Source organism: Paralichthys olivaceus, chromosome 10 (genome assembly GCF_024713975.1).
Source record: "Paralichthys olivaceus isolate ysfri-2021 chromosome 10, ASM2471397v2, whole genome shotgun sequence".
Lineage (NCBI taxonomy): Eukaryota > Metazoa > Chordata > Actinopteri > Pleuronectiformes > Paralichthyidae > Paralichthys > Paralichthys olivaceus.
Genome location: NC_091102.1, coordinates 12,967,647 through 12,991,464, shown reverse-complemented (window position 1 = coordinate 12,991,464; position 23,818 = coordinate 12,967,647). Strand labels below are relative to the sequence as shown.

At 41.6% G+C, this 23,818-nt stretch overlaps 2 protein-coding genes across 6 annotated transcripts in view; both read left to right on the top strand.

The window, feature by feature from the left end:
* The window catches only part of LOC109631359 (hyccin 2), a 37,135-nt gene extending 32,093 nt beyond the window's left edge, over window positions 1–5,042 (top strand). For all 4 annotated transcript variants that reach the window (XM_020090064.2, XM_069532832.1, XM_069532831.1 and 1 more), the window contains one exon: window positions 497–5,042. In XM_020090064.2, coding sequence (XP_019945623.1) covers window positions 497–1,152 — 656 coding nt within the window. In that variant the 3' untranslated portion in view covers window positions 1,153–5,042. The remainder of the gene's footprint in view (window positions 1–496) is intronic.
* A 2,627-nt stretch (window positions 5,043–7,669) lies between these two features.
* trpm2 (transient receptor potential cation channel, subfamily M, member 2) lies at window positions 7,670–23,046 on the top strand. 2 transcript variants are annotated; one of them, XM_069532830.1, is made up of 33 exons: window positions 7,670–7,796; window positions 9,041–9,114; window positions 9,344–9,512; window positions 9,624–9,804; window positions 10,230–10,396; window positions 10,518–10,698; window positions 10,818–10,879; window positions 10,946–11,134; window positions 11,855–11,957; window positions 12,628–12,740; window positions 13,239–13,616; window positions 13,928–14,065; window positions 14,146–14,275; window positions 14,363–14,508; window positions 14,692–14,804; window positions 15,223–15,321; window positions 15,473–15,698; window positions 15,844–15,962; window positions 16,044–16,176; window positions 16,485–16,656; window positions 16,823–17,003; window positions 17,117–17,298; window positions 17,906–18,038; window positions 18,552–18,639; window positions 18,865–18,949; window positions 19,065–19,210; window positions 19,315–19,379; window positions 20,019–20,048; window positions 20,142–20,228; window positions 20,312–20,390; window positions 20,488–20,589; window positions 20,925–21,041; window positions 21,205–23,046. In XM_069532830.1, the coding sequence occupies exons 1-33, from the start codon at window positions 7,695–7,697 to the stop codon at window positions 21,319–21,321; spliced, it is 4,407 nt and encodes a 1,468-aa protein (XP_069388931.1). In that variant the 5' UTR covers window positions 7,670–7,694; the 3' UTR covers window positions 21,322–23,046. The 2 variants fall into 2 exon arrangements, with proteins under 2 accessions (XP_069388931.1, XP_069388930.1); XM_069532829.1 differs by having other exon boundaries at window positions 15,844–16,176.
* The last annotated feature ends 772 nt before the right edge of the window (window positions 23,047–23,818 follow it).

Below are 23,818 nucleotides of genomic sequence, written 5' to 3'. Positions count from 1 at the left end.
GAATACATCAGATCATCAGAGCTCAAGGTCATTGTGCACTGTATTGAATTGTTCTTCAGTCTGGTGCAAGAGTGAGCTAATGAAGCAGTAAGCTCTGTCAAGAGGCAGTGCCAGTGCTTGCCTGTTAGAAGGCTAATAAATTAGCCTCCTCCTCTGCATTGTTTTTAAGCACTTAATGTTACTATCACTACTCAGATTACTTTATCACTGGCCAGTTGACATCACAGTTAATGAGAATTAGCAGCAGAATTTCCATCCTTTCTCTAGATTACTGAAATTTTGTGTACTTTATTATTTATAGCTATTTATAAGTATTTTAGAAGTTATTTCCGAAACGTAAAATTGAACTTTGCCCCTCAAGACTGAAAGCAATAGGGTTACGTTACATCATAGTCAGATTTTAGTCAGATTTGTCATGTCATTTGTTGTCTGCTTCACCCACCTCTCCATTTATCTATCATCCTTTCTTTCTCTGTATGTTTGTGCATGTGTTCAGATGCTGATGGCATGAGCGGCGGGGAAGATTCCTTCAACGTCAATGACCCAGACGAGGGTTTCTCCTCCGGGGCATCCAACAGCAGCCAGCCCAGCGGCATCAAGGCAAGCGGCAGCGTAGGGCCACGGGGCGGCAGCCTGAACAGCAGCAGCAGCAGCATCAAGAAAGCCATCACAGCCCGACTGTCACGGGACAAAGAGAGAGAGAAAGAGCGGGAGCGGGAGAGAGCAGCAGAAAAACAGGCCGAATTGTCTACTGATCACCAGGCGGCTGCAAGGAGGCATCACCAGAGGCAGCAGTCGCCTCCAGCCAGCATCACCTTGGATGCCATCCAGCTGAGCCCCATAAAGAAGCACCTGAGCTTCCCTGTGGGGCCCACACTAGTGCGGACTGGTAGCACCTCCTCCAGTAAGTCCTTTGACTGCATGAATTTCAACCTGAACGGAGGCAAGGACGAGCGAGAGGAAGCACTGGGAGGCTCAGACAAGGAAGGGGAGCTTCCAGCAGGCGGCTCCCACCGCCACTCCACCATTAGCCTGCAGGAGGAGCACCTGATCAGGCCAGAGGATGCCCAGGACCTCCTGTCTCCTGGAGCTCCCCTCACCAAGCAGTCCCGCTCCCCCAGCTTCAACATGCAGATCATATCACAGGTCTAACGTGCAGGGCATAATACACACACACACACAGACATGCAAAACTTAACCATCAAAGTGTGTTAACACCGAACGCGGCGTGATTACATACAAAGTGAGAGAGAGCCCTGGGCGTTTTGACAAATGCCAAGCTCAAGTTGAAATCTTTGAACTTTCGGTCAAATTTGCGTGATGCAATGTCCCATCATCCAATCGGCGCTGAGAATGAAACTCTGTGAACTCAGTCCTGGCACCGACCCGAGCTAGAGAGGGATCAAACTGGTCTCTGCTCAGCCTCAGGTGGAGCTGGAAACCATAGTCATCTAGACAAAGCTCCCTTTTGAGCCGGTGACAGTCCCCAAGCTGTTTTTCCACAACACGCGATTTACCGGAATAAACACGAATGATGGTGAAGCGCGTTTAAAGCGTCGTGAAAATTTGCTCCATTTTCGGTGCGAACACACCATTGACTCCTACAACTTCTGTCTACCTGTGTGTGAAAACGTGTGTGTGTGTGTGTGTTAAGGAACACACCCTTTCAACATCCATTAAATAAAAATTGTCCTGCAGTTACTGAGAATGCAACAAGAAAGTAGTAAAATCATAGCAGCCCACTTCGGTTACCACAGTCGAGCATTAAAGAGTCCCTGCTGTTTTCGTGGAGAGAAAAGTCGTAAGGATGCCACGCTAGCTGTAGGGGAAGTATGACATTTCAGATTTTTCTTGAGTTCCTGACTGAATCAGTCGTCATGAATCAGCAATAACACTTATCGTCACTGAAGAGTTCTCTTCATTCCTTCCCTGTCATTCCCGGGCTCACGTGCAATCGTTCTTGCTGATTATCTTCCTTTTTAATTGCTGTTAAAATGGGAAATGGTTTTACGAAAAATTAATAATATTTAGTTAATTACAATCCAAAGAAGATAGATTTTGTTTTCGTTCACTATGCTGAAATCAGATTTTGTCAGTTCCAAATGATTCTCAGCCCTCGACTTGAATTTTGTTCTGAAAATTATTGTAATAATAATTATTATCTGATTTGATCTATAAAATCAAACTTTTAAGATTGTTGTTAAACCAAACTGGAATGTGATAAGGGTTTGTCTTGCCCCAGACTTTTAACCTGGCAAATCACTACTGTGCAGCTACAGGAGGAAAGAATTCCTCTTGTGATTTGATATAAAAGCTGAAACTTGAGTAAGAACTGGATGAAAACATTGAGACGGTGCAGGTTTGTGTCTGAAGCTAAAGGCAATGACTGTATTTTGTATTGGATTGTTTTTTCTGGTTTAAACCATTGAAATCTGAAAGCACTTATTGGTGTCGAGGCGTGTGCGTGGCGTTGTCTCTGATCCGTTGAATTTGCCGCTGGAGGATCATACTAGTCACTGTAGATCAGCAGTAACCACGATGGTGGTCTCGTCGAGCTGCGCTCTGATTGGATGCTCATGAAACATTTTGTTCTACCTCATTGTGTGTTCACCTGCCACTCAGACACCTGTCTCCCAATCAGATGCAGGATTAAAGACCCCATTAGGTTTGAAACTGGAGCACTCGGCCAGTATAGCGAGGGACCAACAAGGTTTCACACTGCAACTATAACGACACTGATGAATCTGAGGAGTTTCGACTGAAATTCTGGGCCGCGCATTTCAGTTCAATCGCATTGTGCACAAACTCACAACCTCTGTCTTCAGGTTTTCATTTTCTCTGTCATATATCAAACAACCACACTGGGAGTTAACCTGATAATTTACCTAGAGAAATGTCCTGCTTATCTTTTTATTTATGGAATAATTTTCAAAGTGCAATTTTGTTCTCCTCACGTGCATGGAGTTGGATCTTCTCTGCTGTTAAATGCCTGCATCTGCGCACAGTGCTAGCTAACCTTCTCTAGTGTTTCCTGCCCAGACTGAGTGATTTTAAAACATGGCGTGCTTGTCTGCATGTTTCGTGCCCTGCAAAGCACTGCTGATTTTTAGATGCGTGATTTAACAAGTTGGACCCAAGTCTCGTCTTTTGCCAGATGTGCCAACACACATCCTCTTAATCTTTTTCGCTTGGGTGTCTTAAGTTAAAATGCCTTTTTTTCTGTTTACTTGTCTTATTTTAAATTTAAGGCACAAAAAGGGATTTTTGGACGTGTGGCTCAACGTGCCCTTAGATGCGGCTTCACCTTTTTTGCCATGAACCTTCTTTTCACTTGTCACTCGTGTGTGCGACACACTGTACTTTCACAATCATTACTAAGCTTTGCTGTTCACGTTAAAAAGCAGTATAGTAAGCGTCTGTGTACTGTAGCCGTCAGCTGTTGTATTGCATTTCCCCACGTCTTGCTCACGTGCTCGTTGAAAACGAGGGTGAATGATTAATGTATATAAAAGTCAGTTCAGTCTGCAGTGAAAATGTCTCCTGCTGTGCTGAAAAACCGTCCCACAGCCGCTGCTCCTGTGGTGTTTTCCCCCTTAAACATTTCAGGCCAATCAGCGTTCGATTGCTGGCCCTTTGGCCTCACGACGCTCCTCCTCCTCCTCCTCCTGCTGGACTGGACTGCGGAAGAAGAAGAAGAGTGCAGTTCACGCTCTCACCTGGTCTGTCTGCCGTCATCCTCTGTGCTGTGTTGCTCCCAGCGAGCTGTGTTACCATTTGCTGTATTTTGCTGTGAGTTGAGTGGCACCCTTTTGCTGTTTTTAAAACTGGTGACGTGTTCATGTCATTAATATATGAGTGCCCCTGACCGAGATTTACCAGCAGCCATGTTGGTACTGTATGTTGACTTAGAGTAATCCCTCAGTGTCTGGTGTTATTTGCATGTGATCGGGGCGGGAAATGAACGCCGGCTAGCACACGTCCGATTGGCTGTGGCTGATTATTTTATCTTCCATTTATTTTGGCAGAATTATCAGCTCAGAAATCCTCACGTGGTCCACTAACATTTCAAAAAAAATCTCTTCAAAGTTGTGGAAATATTTTGTTAACTTGGAGCCAGGTCTGCCGTTGCTGCTGGTGAACAAAGGTCATTTCCTGTCCTGCATGTGATAACTGTGGGCTTTGGTTTCATACAGTATAATGCACTTTAATCCATCCACCTCTCTCCTCAAGATAGTTATAAATGATATATATATATAGATGTGCAAATGTGTATACACTAAATGCAGGGTTTTAGTCTCTTTAAAGTAGTACTTCTATGTGATGTCACATCCAACACAATGCTATTTTTGTTAGTCTAAGGGTACAGCTATCTATTTTTATTTTTTCATTTCAAAACCAAAAAAAAAAAAAAGTTCCGTGGTCTGGAAGGTCTCAGGAGTTTATCAAAATGCCACATTTAAAAATGGCAGCACCAAAATTTCTGTTCTTGAAGTCAGAATTTATTCTATGCAACATTTTTTCCCCTTTTTTCCTTTTGTTTTCGATTCTTGGTATACAGGCTCTCATTAATCCTTGTCGGGTGGGATGGGGCTGATGCATTTAAGCTGATATTTAAGGTGCGAGTCCTCAACAGCATCCCCATTCAACAGTTCTGTTTGTACACCCTGTTGTGCTGCCACAGAGCGAAGCACCTCTCATGTGGGTAAGATACGAGAGAAAGCCACATCTGGACTTCGGATGCATGTTGAGCCCTCATGTCAGTTCCTCTGTGGCTCAGAGACGTCGGCCAGTGTATGAAATGTAAACAGATGATCGGTGATGTATCTGATGCTTCGAGGGAAGCTGCTGTAAGATGTTATAACACTGTACCACTGCTGTTGTATAAATGGAGAGAAAGACTTATTTTAAATCTTGTAAATATCGAATGTACAAAGGTGAGAGCAAGGTAAATTTAAAAAAAGCAACTGAAGATCAGTCTGATACGTAGGGAGAAATTAATCTGTATATTGTTGAATAAATATTGTGCCGTAAGGGTAAGTGTCTCTCTGCTTTGTGTGTGATTCAATACGATGATGCTCATTCTCACTCATCACCATGATGCAGCTTTCAGTCTATTTTTATGATACATGCAAATATCCACAGTACATGTGGCTTTCCATTCTTATGCCTCTGCACTAGTGACAACCAGTGGCCAGAGGCATGTCTTCAGGTTGCCCGTCCACATGTTGGTATGTTATATTCTTGTGAACACACTGGTACAAATGCTCACTTTTATGAGGTCAAAGGTTAAGTCACTGACTTCACAAAACCCCTTTTGCCTTGTGAACGTGTTACTTTAAGATCGCTTTGAGAGAAGCTTTTCAAAGTTGGCATAAATGTTCACTTTGATTCTCACATTAACTGCTAAGATATGGGTGATGATTGGTCACAGTGACCTCGTGAGTCTGCAAATAAAATGTTTATAAACTGGTGAGAGCAAACAACCAGTCTCAAAAAGACCATAGTTGCCAATAATATTGTAATATATGATACACTTACTGGGCATCATGTAAATATGGGCTTGGTTTTTTATTACTCTTGAGGTTATAATTATAGACAGTAAGAAATTAACTAAATTAGATTTGATGAACAGAAATAATGAGTTTGCATTTTATTGACACATTTCTCAATTATTTTTGTTGGCACTAAAGAAACTCTTTTTGGGTTTTGGACTCACTATAAGTGATTTATAGGTGTCAGCTTTGTGTTTGATAATGATATTTGATCAGTTATATGCAAGTTAATCTTAATGTTTGTGCATCAACCTCTCCTGCAGAAAATCCTTTTCAGCTGAGTCCCAGCGTTGGAACAGCTGTGATTATTGGTGAGGTGCTGACCTCTGGTGGTGAGACATCAGAATAACTCAATTCAGATTACACCAGAACAATTCCATGTAGGTCTGAAGTGTAATTCAATGAGAGGGAAGAATTCTAGTCACCTGCTCAAAAGCTGAAGGATCAGACTTCAACAACAGGTTAAAGCAACGTTATGTAACTTTTACTGACAAAAACAGCGCCCTCTGCAGCCACACATGGTGAATAATACAAAATAAGTAAACTGTAATTGACAAAAAGTCAAAGTCAGCTTTGTTGTCAATTTCTGCAATACATACACAGACATATTGAGGAATTGAAATTTCTCAGACTCTCGGTCTCCCCATCAACACAGATTTAAGTAAAAAACAGTAAACACTGAATAAAAATAAAAAAATAATGTAAGAAAATATTAAAACAAGTATAAGGAGAAAATATAAAAAATTCAGAATCTCCTGGTCATTCTTTCTTATTGAGTATTCAACACACACACACACGGTTTGAACACCTCCTGAAAACCAACCAGTGCTCCATTCAGTAACTAGATCCCCATTGTACAATACTCTGAAGGTGTCACCTGGCAACAAGTGTTGTTTAACAAACTGTTGTGTCGCCTGTAAAATTACATGAAACACACACACACACACACGTCTGAGCGACAAGTGTATGTTGCTCTCGCCAGACGCAAGAAACAACTTCATGCTGCTGCTGTCGTTCGTCCAAGTGAAAGGAGCGTCTGAAGACAGTAAAAAGGGTAAAGTAATCTTTAACTAAACAAACCAACAACTGTTGCCTTATTTTTGCACTAAAACGAATTATTTAAAGTGTGTTTTACTGACTCACCTTAGTTGTTTTGAGCTTAAATATGAGTAAAAATTCTTAATATTGCAATAATAAAGTCATAATATTACAATAATCAAGTCATAATATTACAAAAATAAAGTTGATATATTATGATAATTAACTTTTAGTATTACAAGAATAAATTAATTGTATTAAAATAATAAAGTCGTAATAATTACGATACGGTATTACAAGAAAAAAGTTAATTTCAGGTCATGTGTGATGTTAGAGGAAAATCTGATCATTCTGTCGCTTGCGTTTAATTGAGGAATGTGGATCATCTTGTTAAGTTATACTTTAGTTTCACAAATAATAAAATACTTTTGGCTCATCTGCACCATATTTTCAGAAGTATCAGGACTTTGAAAAGATTTTGCAAGAAACTGTCTATTTGGCCTCATTTAATTCTAAATTACAACTTTATTCTCAAAGTCACAAAATTTGGCCCTAATTCTATATTTTTATTGAAACACTTCAGGGTTTCTCTCCATTAAATCATGACTTTATTCTTGTGATAGAATAACTTTCTTCTCAGTCACGACTTAATTCTTTGAAAATATTTCAAGAAATCTCTGTTTTCCAATTTACCCCTAATCTCTGTCGGTCATCAGAAGATTTTTTTTTCATTAAATTACAACTTTATGATTGTAATGTTGTGAATTTCTTCTCAATTAAGACTTAAAAACTTTTTATTTTTTTTAAAGTTCTTCATCTTACTGTCCAGCTGAGTCATCACAAAGCATTTATTAAACTGTAGACGATGGCGCCTGTATCAGTGGATCAATGCTGTAGCCTTCCTTTAAAGTCCATGTGCTGGAGATGAGAGTGGAAAGTAGCAATACTCAAGAACAGGTCACGTGTCAGGGAGATAATGGCATACGTCAGAATACTGAAGCACCATGACTCTGAAGGCTTTAGACATGAGGAGTGACTCTCTGCTTCTACCTCCAGTGTTTGTTCAGAAGCGAGCAGAAGCTTTTCTTTCTTACTTTCTCAGAAATGCGGCGGAAATCTGAGAACAAGGTCCAACCAGAGGAATCGATCAATCAGCTGCAGCAGAACAGACTTGGACCAAATCAAGTGGTTTCTTATTTTAAAAAGGTTAGTGTTCACCTGTTACATTTCTCCTCATGATCAAGGATCATTACTAAACAATCACAGCAATTTACATTACAACTGATATTGTAGCTGGAGAAAACAAGTATTCTGATAATGCTGTAATGTGCATGGACCAAAGACAAAAATACTCCTGTGAGGAGTCAAATAAAAGCTGATGTTGACGCATGTTGGAAAAAGCATTTTGTAGGAAATAAATGACCTATATTTCATTTTCTATTAGGAAAGTAGAGTCTGACCTTTTTACTCATATTGAAACCATTCGAAACAAGACGCAGAGAAGATGCAGAAGACCAGGGTTTAAAATGAAAAGCGTCTTTTTTGCTACAGAGTCAGTTCAGTGAAGGCAACACGAAACATACGAAAATCCAAAGTCCAAAAACATAAATGCAGATCACTCATGGGTTAGCACTGCTCGGAAGAACACTTGAATTCATGGACATGAGGGTAAACAAGACAATCTGGAATTAAACTGTAGAGAGGGGAGACTATATAAAGGGGTTTACTAGGTGGGGAAAGCAGGGACAGGAAGCTAATCAGGTGGTAGAGGTCGAAAAGAAATAAAAGAAATCTTCTGACGACACTGCCATGAGGTCAAGGAAAGATGTGAAGGAGAATCAGAGTGATCAGAAGATACATACAGTGATAAACTCAATGATATTCAGACTGGAGTGCAGCTCAGGATGCAGTTTTCTGTCATATATTTTTTGTATTTAAATTATTAATGTATAAGATTTTAAAAAGGTGGTAAAATACAGTATTTCCCCAAAAGCACCACAAAACTGTACTGAGATACATTATTTGTCAATATCAATATAACAAACTGCAAATGATTCTTTAAAAAAAAAAAACTGCAGTATTTTTCATCCTGTTGTGTCATGTTACTAATCCACTCTCAGTACTGCAGTAATTTATTGATCAGGAGTTGGGCAACGTATTTATCACATTAGGAGGAGGTTTGGTCAGATTTTCCTCTGGGGTGGCTCAGCACTGACATCACTGATGCAGTGCTGAGTGTGAGCCAGCACCACAGCACCGCCCGCAGAGGCTCCTCTCTCCTGTCAGGCTGTCGGCTCTCGGCCTGCGTGGGGCAGATCTGTGCAGCGTGGCCCTCCCATGTCGTTATCTCCGGGATGGGAGAAGCTGACGTGGAGTCTGTGCCCATTCACGCGCTGGCAATCAGCGTAGCCAGACCCTCTAAGCATCTCTCTCTCTCCCCTTCTTTCCAGCGCTGTGCGTTCGGCTCCTGGATCAGGCAAAACATCTGCAAGAAGGAATGTGGCCTGTTTGAAAAAGGTGTCAGGTAGGCCGAGCTGCTTTGTACTGTGTTGGTTTGTTGCAAAACTGAGTGACCTTGTAGATTCTGCCAGTGCACGATGACACAGAGATACTGAAGAAAAGCTGCATGATTGAATATATTAGTCCTCTCCAGCAGCTGCTACTTGTATCACACTGTCTGCTGAGGGATCACATATCAACACTGCCGGGTATGTGCACATGTTATGCTACTTTGTCCTCTGTTACCCCACCAGAGAGGATGTATGTAAGTGCGGTTACTCAAAAAGCGATCATGTGGAAGAAGCCATCAAGCCAGAGGACTTCACTGGGGAGTCGTGGGACAAACACAAACACCTTCGTGAGGTCCCCACTGATGCTTATGGAGACATCAGCTTTGGTGGTCTGGGCCCAAAGACAGGAAAGGTGACCCAATCCTTTCTCTCCAGGATGACAACATGAGTTAAGTGCCTGTAAATGTGTCTTCATCCTTCCTTTTTTTTTTCCACCTGTGTTTGTACACGTGTCCATTCTCAGTATGTGCGAGTGTCCGCAGACACCAGCCCTGAAGTCCTGTACCGCTTACTGACAGAGCAGTGGAAGCTGTCTCCTCCCAACCTGCTGATCTCAGTGACCGGAGGAGCCAAGAACTTCTATCTGAAGGCTGGTCTCAAGAACATGTTCCACAGAGGTCTGATCAAAGTGGCCCAGACGACAGGTCAGTCAGAGAGAAATGTGTGTGTGAGGTGTCCAAGTGTAACAATGATAAGCAAGGAGTGTGAGTGTACTGCTTATTAATCTTACTGACTGTCTCCTACAGGGGACCTCTTTATGGCCTCTGATTTGGAAAAATCCTCGAACCACACTGTAGTAAAATAAAGTATTTGTATACGAGGTGTGAAAACAGGGTTAAGATTAGCTGTGCAGTAGTGAACACTGTAAAGTATGTGGACTACACGCTTGAGGTTTGAGGTTTTTAAATCTCTGTGGCCGTAGGCTCTGTGTTTCCCAGCATGATATCTCAGGAACGACTTGAGGGATTTTCATACACCCCCATTACACTGTCCCGTGTGCAAACGCGAACCTATGCCTCATCATATTGTGCATGTAAGATTGAATTTGAAGATGTTGTGTTGCTCACAGGGGCCTGGATCATCACCGGTGGTACCCATGCAGGTGTGATGAAGCACGTAGGGCAGGCAGTGAGGGACCACGCCCTGAGCAGCTCCTGCACGCAGAGTCAGATCGTAGCTATCGGAGTGGCAACATGGGGAGTGATTCACAACAGAGAAGCTTTGGTGAATTCAGAGGTGTGGAAAACACATTTACACGTGGCTTTTCTTTCTCGCGAGGCGAGATACGTCGTCTGTATAGAATAGATTCTTCTTGTGATATCCTTTCGCTCCTCTTGTGTCACGTACTTCACTGCAGGGTTGTTACCCAGCCCATTATTTGATGGACATCAATGGCCAGGGCCGGCTGTCCTGCCTCGACAACAACCACACCCACTTCCTGCTGGTGGATGATGGGACCCACGGACGCTATGGCGTGGAGATTGTACTGCGTAGTTGTCTGGAGAGGTACATCTCCGGGAAGCATCTTGGAAATAAAGGTTAAAAGCAACTGATGCATTGTCTACAAATGCAGCAAGCCATCACAGACAACATCTCAAATCTGCTCCTTTTCATCTGCACTGCTTTTAATATTGATTTTTTATCGTCCAACCCAAAGGGAGCGGAGTGACCATCCCTGTGGTCTGTGTTGTTTTGGATGGAGGCCCAGGCACTCTGAATGTGAGTCATCAGTTTCAAGCCTCCTTGTCGTCGTCTGTCTTGTCTGACTTTGTGTTTCCTTTTCAGACCATTTATAATGCCATGATGAATGGTACACCATGTGTGGTCTTGGAGGGCTCTGGGAGAATAGCAGATTTGATCGCCCAAGTTGCAGGACTGCCAATGAAACGGGTTACCATTGCTCTCGTCTGCCAGTTGATGAAGAAATTCTTTGGACAAGAGGAGGAAACACAGGTCATAACATGGACCAAAATGGTATGTGATCCTATTAACACCATAACAATTAGAAATGAATTACCGCTGGTTATTTTTATTCATGCACAATTGTCTGCCTTCATTTAAGTCATTCCTTGTTTAACGTTAGCTCTATAACTAACTAAAAGAAAAGTTACACATCCTTGAATACATTTTGATATACAATATATTTATTTCAAAAGCTAAGAAAATAAAATAAAATGGTCAAACTATTGACTAGAGACTGATTTAGTGACTTGTTTATTTAGAATAAAGACTTCTGACAGGACAGGGGCACTTTAAAGGCCAATCAGATCTCAGCAGGGGCCAATGCCCCCCTGTCCCAACCCCTGGATCTGCCCCTGTACAGTACAGCTATCAGTTAGTTCAACACAAATTCAAGGAGCCATAATTATTTCACCCCTGTCTTTGCCTCCCATTTACAGACTCCTAGTTTATTTAACCCTTTTTAAAGATTATGTTAAAGACTAAATCAGGTTTAGATGAAATCAGGAATACCTCTGAATCTCAGGCTGAAGGTTTACTTGTTGAAGTCAGAGGCAGTAACTAGAGGTAATTTAGGTACTAATTTAGTGTCAACTCTCAAGTTCCATCTGAAAAAATATTTCTTCATGTTGAGAAGAGCTATGCAAATATAATGATTACTTTACCTGTTTAACTGCTACGTGTCAGAACGTTTGATCACCTTGCTGCCCACACCCGGTTCGTTGTCTGTTCCAGATTCAGGACATCATCCGGTTGCCACACTTGCTGACAGTGTTCAGGGTAAGCGAGGATAGTCACGGGGAAGTGGATGTGGCTATTCTTCAAGCACTACTCAAAGGTAGGAGTATGGTTTCCTCAAAATATTTAGTAGCTGACTGGACTAAGTGAAGTTGCACAACACAGTATTAAAAGCATGCAAGCAAGCAAGCAAGCAAGCAATGTTACTTATCAGGGACGTAAATGACTGGACTGAGGTATCGAATGTGGCTTGAAGTTTGAAAACCAAAAGAAATAGTTTTTCAGATATTTTTTACTTGACAGTGATTTATTTTTCATTACAGTTGCTACACTTGATTAATTATAGAAACACATGTAAAACATATTCCACCTCATGGTGGTCTGGAACCCACGTAGACCAAGCTAAATGCATTAATGAAAACTGAGCCAAATGCAATAAAACAACCCGGGACTCTCACTTAATGCTTTGACCATGATGAATTATCACTCGAGCTGAACTCCTGTGCACATTGTTTCCATGACTGAGCTCCACTGCAGCAATTAAAATGCATTTCCAGGCAGTGGTCCTGCTCACTCAGCTACTGTAGATCCATTGCTTTGTAGTCACAAAGTACTCAGTCCATCTCTGTAGTGGTGTAAATAAAGCTTCAACCCAGTAAATAAATCATGTGCTCTGCATCAGTGAATCCATCTAAATCTTATGTCTCTAAATATAAATATAATTTATCACTCTCCATCTTAATATGCTGTCAATAAAATTCTCTGCACAGCTTCAAGGACCAGTGAGTCACAGTGCTGGAGGAGGCAGCTGGAGCTGGCTATTGCCTGGAACAGAGTGGACATAGCTAAGACTGAGATTTTCACTGAAGAAAGTCAGTGGAAGGTGGGTCTGTCCATTGCACACCATAATAACAACACCAGCTTTGATCTGGCCCACATACAGCCTTTATATCCCATCATGGATTGACTGTACATAAAGATAGACGACATGACAGCTCCAGAAAAGTGAAGCCAAAGTGTCTTGATCACCACCTGGTGGCTGACTGCAGTATAGGTCATAAATACTGCCTCCTCCTTGTTAGCAGATTGTAAAGACCAAATAAAAAAGGTCTAAATACACATTTTCTCCAAAATGGTTTTCTGTCATTTTAGGAAATATTAAGTTAATAACCTCATATCATAAATATTTTAGAATACAGAGAATATTATAAAATAGTATAAAGTACATCATAAAAGTTATGATTCTTTCTCCCCTCACACATGAAGCTGACATTAAAGAGTTAACAGTCTCTTCAATGAAACACAAGCTGTCAAATTTCTTTAAAATACTTTATCACACAGAGTACTGGGATGCTGATTGTGCCTTGTTATCTCCCTCTAGTCCAGTGACCTCCACTGGGCCATGTTGTCCGCCCTCATTGGCAACAAGCCTGAGTTTGTGAGTCTGCTGCTGGAGAACGGTGTGAGTCTGAGGGATTTCCTGCAGGATGAGGAAACGCTGTGCGAGCTCTACAAGCAGCTTCCCAGCTGCTTCTTTCTCCGCAGGCTGGCCAAGCGGGTTCAAAGCTCCTGCCGCAGCAATAGAAAAAAGTTCCACATCAAACGTCGAGCTCACTGCAGGCAGGGTGAAATGATCTCCATGACTCACGTGTGCAATGAGGTCCGTCATCTTCTGGGCCGTTTCACCAAGCCCATCTACCCTCCTCCCCCCAACATGGCATACCACTTCAACATGACTGTGGGGGACACGTCCACATCAGTGAGTAGGTTTATCCATCGTCCATAGGACTCTTCTCAAAATAAGAAATCTGGCCACCAGAAAAAAACACTGCGATTGAATAAATGTAGTTTAAGAACTGAAACTCTGATGGCACCATGCTATACATACTGTAGGCTACCCACTCATCAAATCAAGGTTAGGACATTTATGACAATTATACCTGAATAGTTGACTAAAACATTTAATATGAAGAAAAAATTTAGGTTGATTTGGATGGAGGCCGTCAGTATTTCTGAAGTCATAGCCACAACCATTTATGAATTAATTTAACTCCTTAACTTTTCCTCAAGCTGTCTACAAATCAGTGGGATTCTGATGCTCCACACATCGAGGACAAGGCTGAGGCCCAGAGGGACCCAGGCACAGACCTTTTCCTCTGGGCAGTGGTCCAGAACAATAAGGAGCTGGCTGAAATTTCCTGGGAGCAGGTGATGAAAACACTTCAAACTTATATGGACAAAGTTTTAAAGTTGTCATGGTTTATCTGTATCTGTGTTTGTCTGTGTAGTGCAGAGACGGCATTTGTGCTGCTCTGGCCGCCAGTAAGATCCTGAAGACAATGGCCAGGGAAGTTTGTGATGCGGACGAGGCAGAGGCCATGCAAGAGCTCGCCAATCACTATGAGAAACACGCCATTGGTAATGATACCACAGACATAATGACTGGCTTTACTGTTCCAGACGGTAATTCTACCAGGTTAGCATTTATCTTGTATTGTGTCTCAGGTGTGTTTAGCAATTGCCACAACAGCAATGAGGAGCGGGCTCAGAAGCTGTTGGTCCGTGCATCACCATTTTGGGGAGAGACAACGTGTCTGAGGCTGGCACTGGAGGCTAATGATAAAAGCTTTGTGGCTCAGTCAGGTGTCCAGGTACAACGACCTTCTTTAGATTTGATCGAACATATCATTTGTGCCTCTGATCTTGGAATTCATATCTCGACGAAAGAGACTTAACGCACATATGAATCTGTGGTATTTTTTATTTCAGCAGCATTGGTTTCTGCAGACGCACCATGACGCTGTCTGCTCACCTTCCTGTCTGTCTTCCTTCAGGCTCTTCTGACTCAAATCTGGTGTGGTGAGCTTTCAGTGGACAACCCTGTGTGGAGGGTCATGGTCTGCATGGTCTTTGTCCCCCTTATCTACACTGGCTTTCTGGTTTTCAGGTCAGTATACAGGTTTGCACAAGATGACACTATAGTTGGTTTCAGACTGAACTCTGGAAGTTTTCCGTAACTTTCATGTCAGCCCCATTACTAACATGCCAGTAAAAGTCTTTATACAAGATCCATAAATCTGATGTAATCCTGCTCTTTTGTTTTCTATTCTAACAATACACATATTTATTTGTACACACCACCTGGGGGCAGCAAAACGTCAACTTTTGACTGTTCTTTTTGTCCCATCAAACATTGTTCATTTTTGTAATTTGATATGAATCTTATCTCAGTTTACAGACAAGTGTCATTAATATATGATTTTAAGAACAATTGCTTTATTTTATGATTTATTTCTTTTTTAATTTATGAACTACTGCTTGTGCCGCATCTGTGACAGTTAGTGATGTTACGATTCTATCTCTAGACGTGATGAAGTCATCCACAGAGAAACTGAGAAGAATGAAGAGATCAAGACGGTCGAGAGTGTCACAGGAAGTACAATTAGAACTAACTCTCGTGCCTTGTAAGTACTTATTTGTTGATTACAATTTATTAATACAATGATGAAAAAAAACTGAAAGAAAACAGAAAGCAAATGCAACTTGGGTATGATTAAATTATATAAAACATGAAATATAATCTGTATAATAAATATAATACCTTTCTTTCCACAGTGATGCCCCCAGCCTGAAGGATCTGAAGCCTCTGGGCAGCTGGTCCAGACTAGTCTGTCTCTACAGCTCCCCTCAGGTCAAGTTTTACTGGAATATTGTGTCTTACTTCGCCTTCCTCTTCCTGTTTGCTGTGGTGCTGATGATCGACTTCCAGGATACACCCTCTGTAGCGGAGGTGCTGCTCTACATCTGGCTGATGTCTCTGGTGTGTGAGGAGATCAGACAGGTGAGAGGCTCCGGCTGGCACACACACACACGCAGGAGTTGACCTTTTTACTGGAACTAATTTCTGTGTCATACTTATTCTAAGAAATATGTGATGTATAGATCACTAAAGCTTCTGAAAAATAATTTGTCCTCTCTCATCTCAGCTCTTTCATGATCCTGATGGCTTTGGGTTTCGTAAGAAAGCCAAGATGTACATTGACGACCTGTGGAATATTTTGGACGTCCTCTCCGCCCTCCTGTTTATTTTTGGTCTTGCTTTTAGGTTAGTTTTCTTCCTGTCAGACAAACACTTTAGACCTCTCGCTGTGCTGCATGGGTCACCTATGAACATTTTCTATTTCAGGCTGACGTCCGAGCTGTTCTACGCAGGTAAAATCCTCCTTTGCATCGATTTCGTGGTCTTCTGCCTCCGCCTCATGGCCATCTTCACTATCAGCCGAACTCTTGGACCCAAAATCATCATCGTCAGGAGGATGGTGAGGGGGGGTTACATGCTGACCTGATGAAACATGCTCCAAAACTCCTTTATCTGACACAAAAAGAGTCTCCACTGGGCCTCTGTCTGGTGTCTGCAGATGAGTGGTGCTGTTTGTGTTAAGACATTTATAAGGTGTTTCTGTTTTGCTCTGGTTTTCAGTCTGTCCATCATCAAAGATGAAATATTCACTCTGCTGGTTTCAATTATTCCTCTTATGATATGTATACTTCATATGTCACTCGTCACAGTATCCAGATGTGTCTATTTCTTCTTCTGGCTTGTGATTGATGTCTGTGTGTCCTCCAGATGATGGACTTGTTCTTCTTCATGTTCCTGCTGAGTATCTGGGTGGTGGCGTACGGCGTGGCCAAACAAGGCATTCTCATTCACAATGACAATCGGCTGGACTGGATTGTCCGTGGGGCAGTTTACGAGCCGTACCTCATCATATTTGGAGATTTCCCCTCTAATATTGATAGTGAGTGAAGATGAAGAACAATACTTTTTGGTGTCTAGTCAGCCACAAGGCAGTAATTTTAGTTTTACAGATAAAATGGAGTTTACATACACCAAGGAAACATTCTTCGTCCATTTGACATTGAAGTTAATACCACAAAGAAAAACCATCTCTTTGCCCTCTGCAGATACTGCATTTGACATAGACTCTTGCACCAAGGATGGCACCGATCCCCTGAAGCCCAAGTGTCCAATGTTGAATGAAAACCAAACGCCAGCCTTCCCTGAGTGGCTCACCATCATCATGCTTTGTATTTACTTGCTCTTTGCCAACATACTGCTGCTCAACCTGCTCATAGCCATCTTCAAGTGAGTTCCTTCAACACGGCTATCATCAATTTATGACTGTGACATTTTCCCTGCAGCTTGTCCTTTGTGCGATGTCTTGTGGCATTCCTGCGTGTTGTGTCCCTTTCCAACAGTTTTACGTTCCAGCAAGTGCAGGACAACACTGACAGAATATGGAAGTTTCAAAGATATGAGCTCATCAAGGAGTACCACAGCCGCCCAGCCGCCCCTCCTCCCTTCATCATCTTCGGCCATCTCTACCTCTTCATCAGACAGGTGGTGCTGTGCAAGCCGCCCATCAAATCCAAGGAGTTCAGTGAGTATTGAGTTAAAAACTTCAGACCATAGACTTTGTGATACTATGCTGCAGACTTTTGTTCTTGTTTTACCTCCATCACTCTGTAAAGAACTTTTATACATTGTCATTCTTACTTTAGACAACAGTGGTGTTTTCATCATGAGCCCAATTGTAGTCATTACAGTCAAATCCTGTTTTCAGTGGGTTGTACGACCTCCCTAGGTCATGAACCCTGTCTCCTCCATGTTAGAGGGTGGGCCATGGACCAAACTAAAAAGTAAAACAAATTTTTCTGTCAGTTTAGGTTGTTCTTGTCAAAATGTTTGTTCAAGCCGTCATTAATCCAGATGGCAGCACCTGTATATCCAGGATATTCTATCTTGATATTTTTACAATGGGAGACACATCTTGTCCATCTTTATATACAGTCTATGGTCACAGCGATGCCATCTTCATGATAACTGAGAAACTCCACCAGACAAGTCGGACCTTGTCTTCACACAGTGGATTTTCTTAGACATTTTTCTAAAGGATGTACCAGTGGATATTTTAACATGTTGGAAATGTTATGATCAAATTAAATTTTTTAAGGCAGTGACGCTGAGCATGTGACACTGTGTTTCAGATAATAAGCTTTCTCAGATAGAGGACGAGGACCTCTTGTCCTGGGAGGCACTGATGAAAGACAGTTACCTGATATCCACACAGCAGGAGCTGAGTCAGAGCATGGAGCGACGCATCCTGGACACAGCCCAAAAGTAGGAATGTAGCTGCAGAATAATCGTCGACAGGATACTTAAAACTAGGGTACTTGGAAACTAGGAAACTTTAAATACTTTAGATACTTTAAATCACTCCTTTAATATGTGTTTAAGTTGACAAAAATGTCAATGTTGTGTTAACAGTTTGTTACACTGCCCCCTTATAGTCAAAAAAATAAATTAATACAGTTGTAAAGGCATAGTTTGAGAAATATATTAATTCACCTTTTCATCAAGAATTAGGTGAGAAGATAAATGTCACTTACATGTTTGTTCATCTAAAATGAAGTTGGAGCTGGTGGAGATGATCTTAGCTTAGCATAAAGATTAAAACAGGCATTTTGTTACCTTTTATTCAAAGAACAATACCCCTGGACTCCTCTGGTTTAATGAAGGGTTTATTCAGTTTTGATCAATTCTACTTTGACTGAACATTGCCATCGTGTAGAATCCAACAGCCTGGGAATGATATTCAGACAAATGACATCCTGTTTCTGATTGTTTCCTGAGGGTTACCACCATAACAGACCGGTTGGAAAGGGAAGAAGAGTCGAGCTCTGCTGCCATGGTGAAAAGACTGGCCCGACTAGAGGAGCAGGTAATGACCTGGAATTCTGTCATCACTACTGTTGCACCTGTGTCTGTAGCATTTCACATTATTCTGTTGGAGTGAGGTATACGATGCTGGGACGTGATCTGGCACACTTCCCTGTGTGTTAGTTGATTTTCATTTCCAGACGTCCCCGTGAAAAATCGATCATCTTCAGCATGATATAAGCAGTCATCAGTCAGTATTTGACCCACTTGTGTGTTGTTTCATTAGGTCGCCCTGTCAACCCGAGCCCTGCAGTGGATTATGGACAATCTGAAATCTCAGAGTCTTGCCACAAAAGAACCGCAATCACTGAGTCAGGAGCCAAATTCCTCATTCATCTTTGTTATTAATTTAACTATTGTTGTTTTGCAGTTTTATTTTGTATTAAATCTCCTTTTGTTTGCTCACACTGTAATTCTGCCCGGCAGCATCAACTTCAACAGATGAAACCCCCGACACTTTGATAAATGTGTCCGAGAAAGAGGACGGGTTCCATGTGAACGCCCGTCAGTTTCACTATCCCAACAGCAAGATCACACGCTTCCCTGTGCCTGAGGAGAAAGTGCCGTGGGAGGTAATTCTCACGCTGCGCATCTCTACCACAGAATCATCAGCTTTGCATGAAAAGATGGTTTAGGTTTGTTGTATCCAGTTTGTTTTCGTGTCCTTTTTTTTCAGGTGAGCTTCAGCTCATACAATCCAACTCATTATGCCTCTGAAGACGTTGGGGACCATGTGGATGGGTATGCTCTGGTTTTTGTTCATACATGATGTTACGTTATATGAGTTGATGTGAGGATGCATTTGCAGCTCGGTTAAATCATAATTAGTGTTTTATCAAGATAACAAAATATTTTCCCATTGAAGAAGACATATTTTTTCCAATTATTCTTTCATCTACTGTGTTGTGTAGGTTTTTTTTGTTTACGTAAAAAGTCTGCAAAGTCTGTGCGATACTTCTGGAGAATCATGACTTCATGTGACATCACAATGTGACACATCTGCATAACGCACACCTAGCTTGCTAGTCTGGCACCCCCCTAACAAAGCCACATAATGCAGGAGTCCAATATTTCCTACATGAGCTTGTACTGGCTGACCAATCATAACGGAGTGGGCCAGCTGGCCAATCAGAGCAGACCTGGCTTCATCAGGAAGGCCTTAAAGAGACAGGAGCTCCAACTAAGGGTTTCAGACAGAGACTGAAAAGAGGAGCTGCAGCAATAGACCGTATGAGGCGTGTGATGTTTTCTGAACATTAGAGCAGTTAATGAATGAATACCTGCTTCTGATTGAAATTTGACTTTCTGACCTAACCTGGGTCCACTTTCTATCTCCTCTCTCCTCATCCCTAAAATTGAATCTCTTCTTTCTTGCCTCAGATTGGAATCCGAGGCATTAGATAATTACAGGTATGATACAGCAGAAGAGAGACAAAGCATCAAATGGCACTCACAGCAATCGTACATGTCTTGATGTCTGACATGTATCTCCTCTGTCATCAGAAACCCAGGAGGGAGGACTGGCATCAGTGGACGAGGTGCACTCAGCCAACTGGGTCCAAATCTGAACCTAGACCTTGTTGTTACACGGTTGGTCAGATCATGTGCTTCTGCAGTGTCTGTTTGTCTGCTACTTGGCATGAACTATGGTTTTGAAAGTAAATCTCTTTTAGCTGGCGAGAGAGCGAGAGATCTGTTTTGGAGTATCTGGCAGTCTGGGACGAGAGCCAAAGAACCTTGGCTTTACCTGGGGTGAGTCCAACTGTTTGTTCACTTCAGGTTTTTTTGTTATTTACTTTTGTAGCTGTTCAAATAAATCTAAAGTAATGTTATGATTTTAAACCCTCAGGGACCTGTCCAATCTTCTGATCTGCTGCCTGTGACACTCAAGAGAACCATGGGAAAGATGCTGTTTGAGAAACTAAATTCAAAAGTGTCAGAGAAAACTAAGGTAGGTTTTCTTCAACACATTGTCTTTTTATCGCCACCAGATAGAGAAGTTCACAGACAGCAGTGAAATGAATGAATCATCATTCCTCGGCTCTGAGAGCTTTGGCTTCAGGCATCACTGGTTTGAGACCAACATCGTCCTCCATCACACTAGTGTCAGCCTCAGGGGTTTTCTGAATGGGTGAAGATGACCGCCTCCGAAAAGCTGTCAGTGGCTTAGGTGCATCATGATTCTGTGTCAAGCTTGGTGGGGATGTCACTTAGCAACTCCTGCCTCACACATCTTAACGCTGACAGTGATGAACTTGTGGCAGCTGTTGTGTTACTGTGTTTCAGGTGTGTCAGGGTTATGTAGATGACTGCAGGAACACAGATAACGCCTGGGTGGAAACCACTGTCCTAAACATTCACCTGGACAGAACCAGCCAGGTGATGGTAGATATCAATAACGCGGTGAGAACATTGCTACTTTCTTGCTTTAAAATGTGCTGCAAACATACACTTGCAATATTTGGTTTCTCTGCATTCGGGTGATAATTCTGGACAAAATTCAGCTAATGAATTATAATGATATATAATCAATGATTACTGTGTTTGATCATCTTATTCTTTGTAGGTGGTGAGCGGCCACGGCTCTCCTCAGTGGCAGTTGGTAAGCAGCAAAGCGAAACTCGACTCAAACCAAAAAGACTCTCTGCGGCAGGTTGCTGGGCTGCACAACATCAAGTTTTGATTTTCACTTGGCTGTAGCTGTACATGTGCGTCCTCATCCACAGGTTTTACCTCTGACATAGATTAATTCTGCTGCACTGAAATCAGCTGAGGACGGAAAGGAGAGAGGCTAAGATGCTGTAAAGCCATAATGTATGCATGCATGTATGTATGCATGCATGCATGTGTGCATGCATGCATGTGTGCATGTGTGCATGTGTGCATGTGTGCATGTGTGCATGTGTGCATGTATGCATGTGTGCATGTATGTATGTATGTGAGTGTGCTGCCGTGAAAGATTTTTCAACATTTTGCACTGAGGTCATAAGACATTAAACTGAATGCCTCACTTACACACTGGGTTGTTCACTTAATGCAGTGATGTGAGTTTACATGTGTACGATAAGAATGTATAGGGTGAACTCGGGTAGTCTGGGACATTGTGGGACACCTATGTTTATTTCCTATGCCAGCAAAATTTTGTCAACACGACTTTTATTATAAGTTAGCAGGGATATCATGTAACTGAAATTACATGATTTCATGGTGGTGGTACCGCAGGAAGGTGTGTGGCAAGTGTCAATCAGAAGTCTGCCCATGGGACAATGACACAAGATTAATGTTAAGGATATAAGCCTGTAATAAATTAGACAATGTTCCTAATTATTTTTGTGGTGTTTCAGTTCTCCCACTTCCTTTAATCTGATTGATAATGTGGGACAGAAGGCTTTCGGTAATCTGGGACAATTATTTAAGTTCTTTAAATGGAAGAGATATGCATTTAAAGACTTCCTGAAGTAAAAAAAAAGATGACCTAAAGAGATAAATGATCTGCAGTTGAAAGACTGGAGTTAACGGTAAATACAGTCTGTCCCTGTCTGTTTAAACTGATTGTCTGGTTAGCTAACTAGCACATAATCACTTAGCTCTCTTGGACAGAGATGAAGCAATAAGCACAGTAGAGTCTCTGTCCTGTGATCTGCAGCCACTGGTTTCACCAAACATGTGGAGGAGACAGTGTTTGTTCCCTGGGAAAAATAAGATTTTATGTCAAAATTAATTAATGACATTTCTATCAATAATATACAAATTTATGTCAGTTTTGCGTAATGCTTTTTAAAAATTGGTACTATTGAGCTCAGCATTCTACAAGTGTCCCAGAATACAAAGTGACCTGTCCCAGATGATCAAATTCAGGCAGAATTTTCGTTTTTTGGCACAAAGAACACTTAAAGTTGTGCCATGTCTCCCTTTTTCTGGTGTGGTTAGAAAACATCTTAATCTTAATAATCTTCAAAAGAGAAGTCAATGGCTGAATTCATCTTACTATAAATTGTACAGCAGGACTTCGTACTTCTACAACTCCATTCCAGAGGGAATATTGCACTTATTACTTCACTGTGTTTATCTGACAGCAGGTAAAATCATCAGTACGATACAAAACAATACTGCAATAATAACGTTGTACTTGCAAGGTTATATGTCCGTAGGCTAATAATAATAATCCAATAATATGACTTATAAATATATATGTCTATTTTTGATATATTTTGCTGCTAATACTTCTCCACTTTCAGTGCAAGGCTTTCACTTGTATTCAAGTTCCTCTGAGAACTTTATTCTGCACCTCTGTCAAATTGCACCTAATATTCCTCTTGTGTGAGGCGCTGATGTCTGTCACATGTGACCTTTACCTAATCAACCACTCTTGACCTCTGTGATGAATAAAAACCTACCTACAACTTTATCATTTGTCTCCACTGCCTGTTCTCTCGGCCTGTTTTGGACACCTCAGTGTTTTGAACTCATTCATTAGGCATGTTATGCATTATGGGATGCACATGTTTTTTTCCAACAGGGGTTTTCTGCTCCTGCCACACACTCAGCACTACCGTGGTTTCGGAGCAGCCTCTGCAGCCTCTGATTGGCTCAGGCAGAGGTGGCCACATGGCGCAGTATCGGTTCCACGCCCTCCACATTCCCCTGTTTGCTCTTGGTTCATGATTCCTGCTCATGTTCCTGCTACAGAAAATCAAAGATCGTCTGCACAGTCTGTCAAACCCGCTCAAGAGAGTATTCAATGGTTGATTGCACAAATTTATGATTTCATATGTTTGAATTAAAAAGATAGAACTATGCACTCATCTCAAAGTAAAAGTCTTTATTATTATCATTATTATTATTATTGTTGTTATTATTATTATTCATATTATTAATATTAGTAATATTAGTATTATTATCTCCTTGAATCCCCGGAGGCGCAGCTCCGTCGAAAATATACCTAGCCTATTTATAGCCACGTCAGAGATGAGACAAATAAAGAGCAACCACTCTGCTCTTTATTCGCGACACTACAAGCAGTACCATTAAAGCAAAGCGGACACACAAACAGCCAGTGATTTAGATGCATTTATTTATTGTCACCTTCTCTGTTGTTGTTTAGTTGAGTCGCTTATTAGAGCTGCCACACTCATACTTCATTTTCATTCTATTTTAATCAAAGCTTTGTGGCATTTGCC